At 44.0% G+C, this 14,020-nt stretch overlaps 1 protein-coding gene across 3 annotated transcripts in view; it reads left to right on the top strand.

Annotated features, from left to right (window-relative positions):
* gse1b (Gse1 coiled-coil protein b) overlaps positions 1 to 14,020 on the top strand; it is a 179,474-nt gene that overhangs the window by 162,124 nt on the left and 3,330 nt on the right. For all 3 annotated transcript variants that reach the window (XM_059349192.1, XM_059349210.1, XM_059349201.1), the window contains 12 exons: positions 1,446 to 1,612; positions 2,468 to 2,668; positions 4,270 to 4,437; positions 4,570 to 4,934; positions 5,234 to 5,564; positions 7,041 to 7,675; positions 7,799 to 7,911; positions 8,006 to 8,273; positions 9,863 to 9,976; positions 10,169 to 10,543; positions 11,118 to 11,456; positions 12,308 to 12,411. In XM_059349192.1, coding sequence (XP_059205175.1) covers positions 1,446 to 1,612; positions 2,468 to 2,668; positions 4,270 to 4,437; positions 4,570 to 4,934; positions 5,234 to 5,564; positions 7,041 to 7,675; positions 7,799 to 7,911; positions 8,006 to 8,273; positions 9,863 to 9,976; positions 10,169 to 10,543; positions 11,118 to 11,456; positions 12,308 to 12,411 — 3,180 coding nt within the window. The remainder of the gene's footprint in view (positions 1 to 1,445; positions 1,613 to 2,467; positions 2,669 to 4,269; positions 4,438 to 4,569; positions 4,935 to 5,233; positions 5,565 to 7,040; positions 7,676 to 7,798; positions 7,912 to 8,005; positions 8,274 to 9,862; positions 9,977 to 10,168; positions 10,544 to 11,117; positions 11,457 to 12,307; positions 12,412 to 14,020) is intronic.

Below are 14,020 nucleotides of genomic sequence, written 5' to 3' on the forward strand. Positions count from 1 at the left end.
TTTGTGAAAAAAGGAGAAGGAGCAAACGGAAATCTCTGCTTCTTGAATAAATGTGCTCCCAGGCCACAATCTGATATTGACTTCTTTGGACATGTATGAACCTGAATATGAATCTTTTTCAGTTAGTTGCCAATTGGGAGGGGTTGCCCACCTTCTCCCTGTGCTCATAAAGCTTTCAAAGGATGGAAGTGGCGAAGGGGGTTTACAGGGACACGAGCTCTGAGGGAGTAGAGTGCCTTACTGTTTAGTGGAGCACAACAAACAACAAGGCGAAAACAGTAACATTAAACTGCTGCAATGTGGGGGCGTATAAGAAACAAAGGGGGGATGTGGGGAGTCTAAACATTAGAGGCGTTTAAGATTGGATGTTAGCGCATCAGTGTCAGCCTGGGTCAGTGGCTGCAGAACAGGACGTGGAGGTAATGGCTCCCTAAATTGGATTTATTTTATCAGAGACAGTTGTGAGAGAGGACAGTGCTGCTGTAAGGTCTCTCTCTAATCCCAGGGAGCCCAGAGGTTAATTTAGTGGGTCAAGAACTGCCTTCTCCTCTCGTTCCCCTCTTCTTTATGTCTTCGTCTCTGTATTTCTTTTCTTCTTTCTGTTCTTTCTTTTGTTCCCTTTCCAACTTCAACTTTAATTCTCATTTTTGGGAGATAACTGTTCCACCTTACCTGTGAAAATCCTCCTCGACTGCATATCCCTCCATAAACAATTTCCTTGTACAACAAGGGTTGTAAGTTTCTCTGTTCTGCGATTGCATTTGTAGGCAAAGGGAAACCAAAGCTTCAGAAAATGCACTCCCACTCCCACAGCAGGATGTCTTTGTAGCTTTGAAACGGTGTGTGTGCCTGCTGAGTGTGTGTATGTGTGTTTGTTGTGGGATTGGATAAGTGAGACCAGGCTTGCTGCCAAAGGGAGAGAGGGAGGTGAAAGAGAAGAAGGAAGAAAGAGAAACAGAGGCAGAGGGATGTTGCTTTTTGGACTTTGTTGTCTTGCTTGTAGATGTTAGTGTTTAAGTTATGTGCACACTCTCACAGGCACACATGCACACTTTGCCAACATCAAAGTCATCATCTCTCTAGAAGTACTGCTGTTGTACATCTATTACCTCATCCTCATCGATCATAAGGATGACATCTCTTGTTTCCAATTAGAGAAAAACTGTGAGGCTGTTTTTTTCCTCTACCTGCTTCCTCCATTTTTATCATGTATTCCCCTCGGAGGAATGTTGATCCGTCTATTTTTGCAGTGGTTTCTGTGAGAAAGTGAATAAAAGTGCCTGAGGTAGGAAGAGCGATTGAGTGAGGCTGCTGCACCATAAACAGGTCTATTCTTTCCCCTGTCTTCCCCACTCTCAGGATGGGCTCCATGAACATTGACAACCGTGACGGTCACAGGTCTTCATGAACAATGACTAAGACTCTCTTTCTGTATCTCTCTCCAGGCTGACTCGGGGCCTCGTGGGGCCAGCAGGGAACGTCTGGGTGCAGAGGGGAACCTCCCACAGGAAAAGGGGGGCCCCTCAGTCCCTGCCCACCTCCTGGGAAACCCCTATGCCTTTGGTCTCACCCCCAGCGCTGTCATGCAGGATTCACGTTTCCAGCCCCTCAAGTGAGTTGCACACTGCTCTGCCTGTGTCTCTGGATCTGAGGAGTTTACATGTTTTCAATTTAACCTCTACACGAGGACGGCGGTGTCCTCGGCTGACATCGCTGTCTTTAATATGTCTTCTTCTATTTTTTAAAAGAGTCCCTTGTCCTCTCAGCCCAAGATATCTGAATGAAAAAGGCATTATAAATGTGTTAGATTCATCTATTCTTAAAATGGTGCATTTGAAAAAAGAAAAGAATTCCGCAAAATGCCAAAAGTTTTTGATACCAAATCTCTGCATGGATTTTTGTATGATGTTTGTCAAGGTCTTGGTGTCTTAATGTGGTATTTTGGAGGGGTTTTTGACCATTTTTATCCATTCTGGAGTTGTAAAGTAAGCCTTAAATAATTTCAACAAATGACATCAACCCAAAAATTGCTGCAAAAACTTATATAATATAAACCTGAAACATTTGAAAAGGTGCTTAACCAAAACACAGATACAGATGAGCTGTGGTTCCCAGCTTTAAGATGATGTGTAAGACTTCTTTGTGGCATAAACTGTTGACCTGCTATCTCCCCCTGCCCCCCTTAAAAGAAAACAAAAACGGGTCTGTGGTAGGGAGGGAGGAAGTGGAAGAGGCTAAAAGGAAGTTTCTACATGCGTTGTTGAGTAAGTGTTTGATCAATAGTTCATGGGCATATTAAACTCACTGGAATAAGCACCTACAAAAACTGACAAACATTTGTCTTGTTGGTGTTGAGAAACAATTACTTTTTTAGGTCATATGTGTGTGTGTGCAACAGTGAACACATACAAATCAGACTAAATATGGCATTTTTCTATTGTGCCCCTACCCCCTCTCTTACCTTCAGTCTGCCCAGACAGTTGCCTAACGCAGTGCCCCCTGGTCATGTACCAGAAGAGTACCTCCGGGGTTTCCGGCCCTATGCTACGACCGAGGATGCCCTGCGCATGCCCTCTTTGCCGTTGGGCCTGGACCCCGCCACTGCAGCTGCCGCGGCTGCCTACTACCACCCCAGCTACCTTCCCCACCCCTCCTTCACACCGTACAGGTAAGCCTCTTCATTAATTTGTTTTGTTGACTTCGCACCCATTTCCTCTGAGATCAAATTGTGCCAACCAGTTCATATGACTGAACTCAGTATTTGTAATGCTTGTACTCAGCAGTAAACACATCAGTGTATAGCTGACCTTGAATTCATGTTGCTAGAGGTAAAACATTGATGTTGTTTATTTGTATGGGTATAAGAGTGTTGAAAAGAGATGCAACAGAGACAGATGGTGGTACGGAATAAAATAATCATGTTCCAGGTAAACAAAAAGCAAAGTAATAGAAACAAAATAACAGATAGAAAATAACAAAGCTCACAGTATCATGATGGTGCACAATAAGGAAGTCTGTTAAAGCGAAGGTCACAGAGTATCACTTGAAACAATTACATTCTTGCACTGAGCACTGCGGTACTGCTTTGCAGCACAGAAGAGCAGAGTTTATCACACTGGATGCACTGAGTCCTAAATTGCAGCTTAATATTTTGTATCATCGGACAGGCTGCTGCTAAAAAGCCTCTGTTTGGAAAAATCCTGGTCAGCTGTGTCAGAATGCTTTTAATAGATTGATTAAAAATACATGTTCATCACTGTTTATTGCCGAAGGCTGCAGTAATTCCATTTACAACCTTCAGAGCTGCAATAATGATGCTTTATTACTTGCTAAATTGCAGTGTTGTTCTTCATAAAACAAGGAGAAGCACTACTTGACAGTTCTTCATGGGTGCCTGATGTTTTTTTGCAGCTATACAAAAAACAAATCTCTATTTGTTTTATTAATGAAGTAGTTGTATTTATTTTGAAGCTTCTTAAACCAAGCCTGTTAATAGCAAGACCTGTTTCCCTTGTCTTTACCCGAGCTAGGTTATGCTTATGAATAAAATATGAACATCCAAAAGAGAGCCACAGCTGGTTTTGCCACTTAACTCTAAATATCTGGAGCTTGGTCTTGCATGCTTTGTTAGAAATTACCATAAAATAATCCCTGAGCTTTTTATACATCTGAGATAAGATGCATCCTGCTCACTACTATGGTTCGTCCATTCTCTCATGAGGAAAAATGTGTTTTGTTTAGTTACTTTATAGTGTTATTTATTGGAGTGATCATACAGGAAAAACACCATCCGCGGAAAATCAATGTGCAGTGTTTGTTAAAAAATACATTCATTTTACATGTATACAATGTCTGATCATAAAGACTCTGTGCGCGTTGAGAAGGATCCTGCTCGCTTTAGGCTATCACACAGGCTGCGTGCCCCTGGTCTGTCAACCCAGCAAGATCAGAAGACTGCAGCAGCCATCACACACTGCACTGTAATGGATTTAATGAGGGGATGAGCAGTGGATGTCACACACATACACAAAAACACACAGTTGTGCTTCAACACACAGCACAGTCTCTTGCTCGCTGCTGTGTGGTGATTGAGGTTAGCTGACAGACACTGCTGCTTACCCTGAAGGATGGAAGACCCTGTGATGTCGCTTCTTTGGGAGATGGAGGCGCACAGGTTAATGAAAGGGAATGTTGCACTGTCACACAGAGAGACTGACTTCTTCTCTTTCTCTCTCTTCTTTTTTTTTCTTTGCAATCCTTATCTCCCAGGATGGATGACCCGTTCTGCCTCTCTGCTTTGAGGTCACCTTTCTATCCCCTGCCAGGAGCAGGAGGTTTACCTCCCATGCATCCTTCTGCTGTTCACATGCACCTACCAGGGGTCCGCTACCCCGGAGACTTCACGCACCCCTCACTGTCAGCACTGCAGTCTGAGAGGTAAAGTGCCTTTAATTAACGCATATGTATAGTCAAAGTGCATGCATACAATAGATATCAACACACTGCTGTGATTTCCTTCCAACTTAACTGATCTTCTCTTCTGCCTCCCTGTCTACTTTTGCTTTTTAGGCTTCAGCTGGAGGATGAGCTACGGCAGAGAGAGAGGGAGCGTGAACGAGAAAGGGAGCGTGAAAAAGAGAGGGAGCGTGAGGCGGAGAGAGAGAAGGAGCGGGAGAGAGAACGAGAGAGGGAGAGAGAGCGGGAGAAGGAGCTGGAGAGGGAGAGAGAGCGCGAGCGGGAAAGAGAGCGCGAGAGAGAGAGGGAGAGGGAAAGAGAACGAGAGAAGGAGCTGGAGAGGCAGAAGGAGAGAGCACTGAGGGAGAAGGAGCTGCAGGCATCCAAGGCCATGGAGAGCCACTATCTGGCTGAGCTCCATGCCATGAGGGGGCAGGAGGACCGAACCAAGCCTGAGAGACTCACCCCTAATCGGGCTGGTATGTGTCCATGCTGCCACTGAAGCTTCCTTAAGCTACAATCAAAAACACTTGCCACTATTAACATTTCATATCCACTAGAGCTGAAACAATTAGCTGATTAATGAAATAGTCCATTTCTTTATCTGCAACAATTGATTGATTATTCATGATGAATCATGATTCATGACCACCTTGTGTTGTTTTCAACTTGTCAACGTTTTATTGACTAAAGGGATAATCCATGAATCTAGAAAATAATTATAAATGTAAGCCCCAATATTAAAAAAATGTTTACACTGACCTTTCTCCCTCTGCAGATAAAACCAAAGAGCCCAACCCTCCAGCTCCTAAACCAGTTCCACCAGGACTCCACTCTTCAATGGTCCAATCACATCATCCCATCCCTGGTCTAATTCCAGGCCACGGCCTCTACATGGGGTCCAGCGCTGTAGGGTCCGGGCTCTCTGCCTCGATGATCGCACAGAGGAACAATGAGGAGGAGAGGTGGTTGGCGCGGCAACGTAAGCTGCGGCAGGAGAAAGAGGATCGTCAATACCAGGTGTCTGAATTCCGCCAGCAGGTTCTGGAGCAGCACCTGGACATGGGTCGGCCAGCTGACGCACCAGATCACAGGACAGACTCACACAGGTGAGCCAGCAGTCACAAAGCTAAAGTCATTGCAGTCCTGCCAACATGTGCACAGATTACAAACGCACTTTAATCAAATGCAGTGGCAGTATTTATTTCCACATGACTCCACATTGCAGAGTTTTGTTTGCCCATGTCATCTGATAGAGACAAGCAATTCTGGGGTTTCTGTGACACCAAAAACGCATTCATGCTTGCTTTCACACTACTTTTGGGGTATTTGGCTGTCTTTCTCTGCTAGCCTTATAGGGACAGTTGTGCCTGTGTTCTGAAGCCTCAGAAGCTGGCAGGCTTTAGAAGTTTGTTTTCAGGCAGGTCTGGCAAAAAGATAAACCCTGTCAGAAGCATCACGTCTACTCTATTTCTGTCCATGCCTCCTTCCAGGCCTGACATGCAGGCAAACAGGCAGCTATGTTTAGGTGTTGATGCTGGGTGTAAAGTGGGGTCCTGATGACTGCTGTTCATGAGTAGGGGATAGGGCTTTCAAACAGGCAGCGAGTGGGACAGCTAAGATACACAAAGGCTAATTCTCGGCTAATCCTCTCAACCTTGCACAGCGTAAGCCCCCTGCTTACCCTCCTTTGTTACTGTGCCTGTGTTTGTGTTGTTGTGTGTGATTCAGAAGTGAGGCTGCGGTTAATGCTGAACTGGTAGGACAGGAGAGTTACACACGTCTGCTATCAGTAACCCTACTGTTTAATCGCAGAATCACAGCTCACAGGCTGCAGATTGCAGATAAAACACATTTACTCACTCACTCACACACACACAGAATGCAAACACAAACAGGGAGGCATAGATAATTTGACTGGTCATGGATTGTGCGCTCCTGCCAGGTTTCATTTGGACAGACGCTCGAGACAGTGTCCATCAGCCATCTGCCTTTCTTTCTTCCTCATTTTTGCCATTTCTTTTCCGCCCCCATACCATTATTCCTTCTCAAGTATCTCTTTTGACTCTGATTCTCTCTTTACATATTTATTATTATTCCTTCTCATATGATTCCATTTCTTATAATCCATCATTCTCTTCACCCTCCTTATGTCAGTCATTTTCTTCTCTGCCTGCCTGTCTGTCAGGAGAATGTTTTTCCTGGCCTCTTCTCTTAGTAGTCCGCTCTCTGGTCTTGCTCTCTCCCACTATGTGTGTGTGTGTGCATGCCACACTACAAAGACCTAACAGATCAAAAACAGGCCTGTATATCTGGAGGACATTGTGTGCCTTGGCCACATCCTCACTCTGCTCTGGGCTACTCTGTCTGGGCTTGATAACACTGCTTTGCACAGACCCACAAACACATAGACATACTGACAGGGATGAAGGGAAATAGTCAAGGCATATAACCACTATGATGTGTCTCTGCGTTCTGCTTCTGTGATTGTAAAACACTATTAATCAATTTTAGAGGAGATATTGGTGTTGTGTAGTTTTTTTTCGACTGATAAACATGACCCCTATTCTATTGTATCTCTACAGATCCATACCAAATCACCATGAACCAGGAAGCCGGGATCTCCACCCTCACTTAGGCGCCCCTCCACCCCTCATCTCCCCGAAACCTCCTCTGCCACCACGTGAACACCACCCTCCCACCACCTTGTGGAACCCTGCATCTCTTATAGAAACCTCCTCAGAGTCCAGACGTAACCACGAGCCCTCAGGGATGGGACACTATGAGCTCAGTCGGCTACCCCCAGGGCCCTCCAAATATGAGGATGGATCACGAAGGAGAGAGGGGGGAGCGATGGAGAAGTATGCCCCATTGAGAGGTCCTCCGGGCCTGCCGGAACCCAGCACATTCCTTGCTGATTTGGAGAAATCCACCCAGACCTTCTTCAGTCAGCAGAGGTCAACACTGTCCCTGTCCAGCCAGTACGAATTAGAGGGAGCCATGAAAAGCAATGCAGGACTAAAGGGCCTCCAGGGACACCCGGGGCACAGTAGACATGGACAAGGGCTAGGAATGGTCGCCGGGCCAGGGATGGGACAGGTAGCCACACTGATGGGTCCAGACACGATGCTGATCTATGACGAGTTCCTTCAGCAGCACCGAAGGCCTGTCAGCAAGCTGGACCTGGAGGAGAAGAGGAGAAGGGAAGCCAGGGAGAAAGGTACTCATCATAGGCATACTGTTGTTGCTTTAAAAAATGATAACTTTATCTTGCTTGATGTAACTTTATTAGAGGATTTTAAAGTGGGGTACCGCCAGTAATTACTTTTTTTTCTTGCTGCAGGTTACTACTATGAGCTGGATGACTCATATGATGAGAGTGACGAGGAGGAGGTGAGAGCCCATCTCAGGAGAGTAGCAGAGCAGCCCCCACTCAAACTGGATGACTCCACAGAGGTAAAACACCTGCCAACACATATGCTTTCTGTGCTTTCCACAAGCACCCATGACAAAGCATTTCACTAAGATATTTTTTTGCCTCTCTGCACAGAAATTGGACTTCCTGGGAGTGTTTGGCCTGACCACTGTGGGCCGGCGAGATGAGCTGGTGCAGCAAAAGAGAAGGAAAAGGAGGAGGAGGCTCAGGGAGCGCAGCCCCTCGCCACCTGCCTCGCTCTCAAAACGCACTCCTCCTCCTCCTCCCCAACTCAGTACACGCTTCACCCCTGAGGAAATGGACCGAGCACCAGAGCTGGAGGATAAGAAGCGGTTCCTCACCACGTTCAGACTGTCCCATGTCACTATACAGCAGAGGAGAGGTAAGGGAAATAAAAGTGATGCACAGATTAAAGGGATTGTTCTGATTTATTGGAGTGAGGTTTTATAAGGTACTTAACCATCGTCAGAGTTTCACTTGGAAAAGCAGGCACCGACACGTACTGCTGTGGATGCGGGCAGCTGCAAAACATAGTTAAGCCACCTAAAAAAGGCCCACCTAAAACAAAATAGATATCAGTTTAACAGTAAACTATAAGTATATTTTAATCTTTTCCCTGCTTTATATTGCCATCAGGTAGCTGTGTTTAAGCTGAAGCAGGTGGAACTGAAGCCGTTATCTATGTTCTCATCAAAGCCACCGGACACAGTAAATTACCATTTTTGTCAATGGAGTCTGGTGGCTTTGACGAGAGCTAAACCAGTACTCATGTCTGCTTTTCCAAACTGGGGGCATGCCAGCCAGCATCTGCTGTAGGTAATACACTGACTATGGATAAGTACCTCTTGTCATTAAATCTGAGCTATCTGTTTGAGCCCAATCAATGGAGCAGAGACTCCATCCCACACTTTGACTTACTTAGTCATGTTTGAAACTGATCTTAAAACCCCCTGGTAAATGTATATGGGTGATTCTGTCAAACAGTTTCTCTTAATATGGGTCTTTAGTGTTGCTTACCAACCATTTTGTTTAATTATGTTTCAAGAACTACGTTAATTAGTGAAAGACCTAACTGTGCGTAACAATGCCTCTTAGCTATTCTTAATTAAATAAACTATGGCTCCATTATCGTTTAAGTAAAGAACTGGTTTGCCCAGGAAGCTTATTGCCTTCAGTAGCAACATTTCAGAATTAAGTGAAGAAAATGTTTTTCCATTGACATTGATAAATACTTGAACATTATCATAAGGCATAGCGGAGCATTCTTCAGTGTGCCCCAGGAAGCTAGTTAGGAACAACTACATTACAGAGCGGACCCAGCGCCCTTTAACATACCATACAAACATCCCCATCCATTACTCATATCACGTCTCTTCTCTTTGACATTTCATTTCAGCAGAGTTAAGAAGAAGACTGATTGCATGCTCATTTAGCTTTTAGAAAGTAGTAGTCATTCTCGGTCGGCTCTGCAGCTTGCTGACGCTTCACTTCAGCTGAGCTCAGCCTGCTTTACATGCGCTGCGCTCTCATTAATATGTTGACTCAAGCCTTGAAGGAAATCATAAAGGGGTCAAACTATGATCATGTCAAACTCAAACCCCTATATTAAATGCAGCATTTATTAAACAATGTATGCATAATGTAATGCTTCACATTGCCCTAGTTAGAAAGGTGGACTTGTGTCAAGGTTCTGTTTGTAGACACTTGCAGTTAAACACACACACACACACACGCACGCACGCACGCACGCACGCATATGCATACTGACAGGGAATTGGTAGTGGCAGCAGTGGGCTTACAGTGATCCTAGTCTAATCCTCTTGATTTACTGTTTGCTGCCTACAGATGGCAGCGCACTGCCTCCCACACTGTCAGGCCACACACACACACACACACACACACACACACACACACACACAAGGAGAAATAGGTGCATAAAGACAGGGCTAACTCATTTTCTCTGTCTCTTAGATAATGAAAGGGTGGTGGAGTTGCTTCAAGCCATTAAAGAAAAGAGCGTAACCTTGGATACCATCAGACATGCCCCTCATCCGTTGTGTAAGAGCCCTCCAGCACAGATTTCTGGTGAGACACATGCTAATGAACATAAACATAAGCATTTTCTCATCCCCAAAGTATTGTGGTATTTATTCATCCATATAATGTACCTATATGGGGATGCATCTAAATGAACTACAGTTTCTAATTGCAGCACTCCATCTGTAGTAATGTGGATCTTGACCTCATCACCACTAACACATGTTCAAATGATTGCAGATTCTGCATTTGCCCAGCCTTCCACTGAATCAGAAGGCCACCACAGTGTCAGACCTCATAGCCCCTCCTCGCATTGCCCAGCGTCCCCCAATGGTCATCCAAAACCCCTTGGGGAGACATTAAGACCAAAGGAACCCCCTTCTCCAGCTGTCTACCCAGACAAGGCCCGGGGGCCCGGTGAGGGGACGGTCTCTAAGAGGAGCTCCAGCCTGCTGAACAGCTTGCGGCCCCCACACCCCCTGCAGGCTAAAGAAGGCCTTCACAGCGTCAATGGACGCACCAAACCCTGGGACAGCTTCACCCCGGAGGAATTTGCCCAGCAGTTCCATGAATCAGTGCTTCAGTCCACGCAGAAGGCTCTGCAGAAACATAAAGGTAAGCTGCACAAGCCACGGTTATAGAGAGCTGTCTGCAAGGTGACTAATGTGCAGCAGGACAATATATAGTGTCAAGGGACACCTTTCAGCAGTATGACTATTGACTGTTGCAATCTATGCTTTGTCTCAAAACATAAAAATCAGCAAATCTGCACATTTGCTTGAACAAGCAAATTATAATTTTTTTTTGCATGCATAATTACCTTAATTGATTCTATACCAAAATTGTATCAATTAATGTTGAGCTGAAATGATTTGGATGATAAAAATGAATCTGCAGTCAATGATTATCAATTGATCATTCATTTTTTTGCCAGAAGTTCACCTTCTTGGGATTTTATGAAAGTAAATTGATAATCTTTTATGAACTGGCAATTTGAAAATGTGATTTTGCCCTTTTTGGAAATTATGATGCATTATGTTCACTATTTTTTGACATTTTATAGACCAAACATTTAATCAGTTGATAAATAATCAGCAGATGAACAAATCCTGGAAATCAATAACTGGGAAATTACAAAAAATGGCTGAAATATGAATAAATATCCCTTCTCTCCCGTCTTGTCCTTTAGGTGGAGCAACGGGAATGTCGGAGTCGTCCCACCTCCAGGAGTCCTCTGTTCACTACAACATTCCAGAGCTTCAGAGCGCCCCTGGTCGCCCGCCACAGACGCATTCACAATCTCACTCCAATGCAAATTCATTTCCCCATCCGCTCTCACATGCTCACCCTCAGCCCAACGGGCAGCACTTCTCTGTAGCTCTACACCGGGAGGCCTCAGGGACAAGGGAGGACATGTCTGCTCCAGAGGACTCTGAGGAGGAAGAGGATGAAGAGGAGGAGGAGGCTCCTGTTTCCAAGTGGCAGGGAATTGAATCTATATTTGAAGCTTATCAGGAATATGTTGAAGGTAAGCAGCTACAGTGAACATGCAGTATTGATTCTGCAAAATCTCATAACTCTGCTGTTTTATGGCTCTTCTACCCTGGATCTACCCTACCACGAACAAAGCCATCAATATGTCCTTGCATAGGTTCATAATTTAGTGATCACTTTATTTCTTAAAACATGTAAAGCCTGAGTGTACACTCACATATTAATTTTTAAGTTGTTGTAGTGTTCTCTTGTCACTAGGGGGCAGTGTTCATTCTTCCTCTTCACTGTGCAAAATAAATGTGTGATCAGGATTTGTACCAGAAATTTAGTAAACAGGAGTTAATTAAACATCTGATCAATCTGAGCCTTTTAAAACACATTTTCACTGGTGTATTTAATCACCTATTAAACAGGAAGACAAATAAATATAAAGAAACTTTGATGGTAATTAGTCTAGCATCTGCTGTTTAAATAGCACAAGTCTGAATTCTGCAAAGTGGTCAATGTAAGTAAGTAAGTAAACTATATTTTATAACACTTTTCAAAACAGCAGTGTTATTACTACAGTTACTATTATAAATGCTGAATAGTACGCACCAGGAAACAGCAGATGGTTTTATATTCCCTGCTAAATGCCTGAGGTTCGGACTAATGTTCTTTGAAACTTGGTCTGGGCCAGTGAACAAGATTTTTGTATTATCTGTTAAAAATTCAGTGACATCCAATCCTTGATAGCAGTCAGGCAACAGTGTACAGTATTCAGCTTTTAAAGGGTGTCAGATTCAAATGATGCATAACGCTGTAATGTTTCACTGCTCCCAGGCTTAATTATTTTCTCTAACGCAGAATTGTCTTTTTCTTCATTTTCTCTCATTCATCCTCTAGAGCAAAGTTTGGAACGACAAGTGTTGCAGAGCCAGTGTCAAAGACTAGAAGCTCAGAACTACAACCTCAGTCTGACTGCTGAGCAGCTGTCTCATACCATGGGGGTAAGATGCACAATTTGTATTATTTCTAAACCAAACTTAGACATACTTATTACACATTCATTTTCTTATCTTAATTTTAACCATTGTTTTCAAGGTTGGAAATATGCTTAAATTTGAATACAATCCTTGATAAATGCTTGATTTCAACATTATCTGCACAATCAATCATGTAAACTTAATATACTTTTAAAATTTGAAAACAAACGAAACCATCATCCTGTTTGTTTTTTTGTCTCCTGAGGGGTGTTCCATCATTGTTGATTAAGGGAAAGCCTGGCTTATTTTGATAAGTCTCGCTAATTTAAGTGAGAGATGCGTTCCATCAAAGTGGCTTATGTGACTCCCCGCTCAGTAACCATGGTAACTTGCACCGCTGAACTAGCCTGCTCCGGGGCAGACTAAGGGTACATCCCATGTCTCTTATTTCGCATCCCTGCTTCCCTCACTTGCGTCTTAGTCTCGCTCACCGGGCATGCATGGAGAGACGCAAGGATTGAATCAAGGAGAGAAGAAACGATTTAAGAGACATGGGACGTCCTTCCCTCCGAATCGTCACATGAAGCGACGTCCGTTTGTAATGACTGCGGCAGCGGATCACAGCTGGATCAGCTGTCAATCAATTTAACAGCTGTAGACATGCACTAATAATAATAATAATAAGTGTTTTCTCTGTTTAACAAACACCTGCACATGAATAACAGCCTGCATTGTGTATTGATACTCTGAACTATGTCCAGCTCAGGGGCACGGGAATGCCTTCATATTATTTATTTATCATTATTTGCTTCTGTATATATTAGGACGGCGTATTAGGGCCAAGTATGAAAAAAAAATTCGGACCTGGGGGAGGGGGGTAATACTGGTCCATGCCTCACTGGGTCTGTCCGGTGCCACAAATGCACTTCAAAGATGAATAAAGATTCCATAAACCAGCCACCATGGCACGCGTAAAGACGCATCACATGAGAATGCCCATGAGGAATGAAGGCTGGGAACAATAAAAACAGATCACGAAAAGGAAAAAAGCTTCTAGAGCGATCTTCCTCTTAATTTATTGTAAATGTAGAAATATGTTTGTGGTGTTTTTGTTGTTCAGAGCCACAATAAAACAGATTTAACTACATGGTGAATCATATAAATAAAATAGAAAACTTGTGGTGACACACTTTAGTTTAATCTGTGATCTGTCTTCACTCCGGTTTGAAACTACAGCGATGTTGTGATGTATAACATCAGTCCGATCAGCTGCTGCGTCTATTCAATAAGTCAGGGGGGCGGGGCCACCGCTAAAAGACTTCCGCATAGGTTGCTCTCGTGTATCCTCGCTTGTGCCTCCTCCAATATGCCTCCTCTATCCTCCGAGCACAAATAAGAGCTTTGGAACGGTCATAAAGATTTAGAAGTTAAAATCTTAAAATTAAGGGATATGGAACGCACCCTAAGTGTCTTACTTTAGCTGTGTGTCAAATTATTCCCGAAGGGTGGAAACAATATCCCAAAAGTCAGTTCCGCCACGTTTCCGTTTCTGCGCGCGTCATTTTGTCATCACCATGCGGAAAGTTTAGACCTAGTTTTTTTTGTATGTTACAGTCTGGTTTAGAACTTTTTT

Source organism: Centropristis striata, chromosome 2 (assembly GCF_030273125.1).
Source record: "Centropristis striata isolate RG_2023a ecotype Rhode Island chromosome 2, C.striata_1.0, whole genome shotgun sequence".
Taxonomy (NCBI): domain Eukaryota; kingdom Metazoa; phylum Chordata; class Actinopteri; order Perciformes; family Serranidae; genus Centropristis; species Centropristis striata.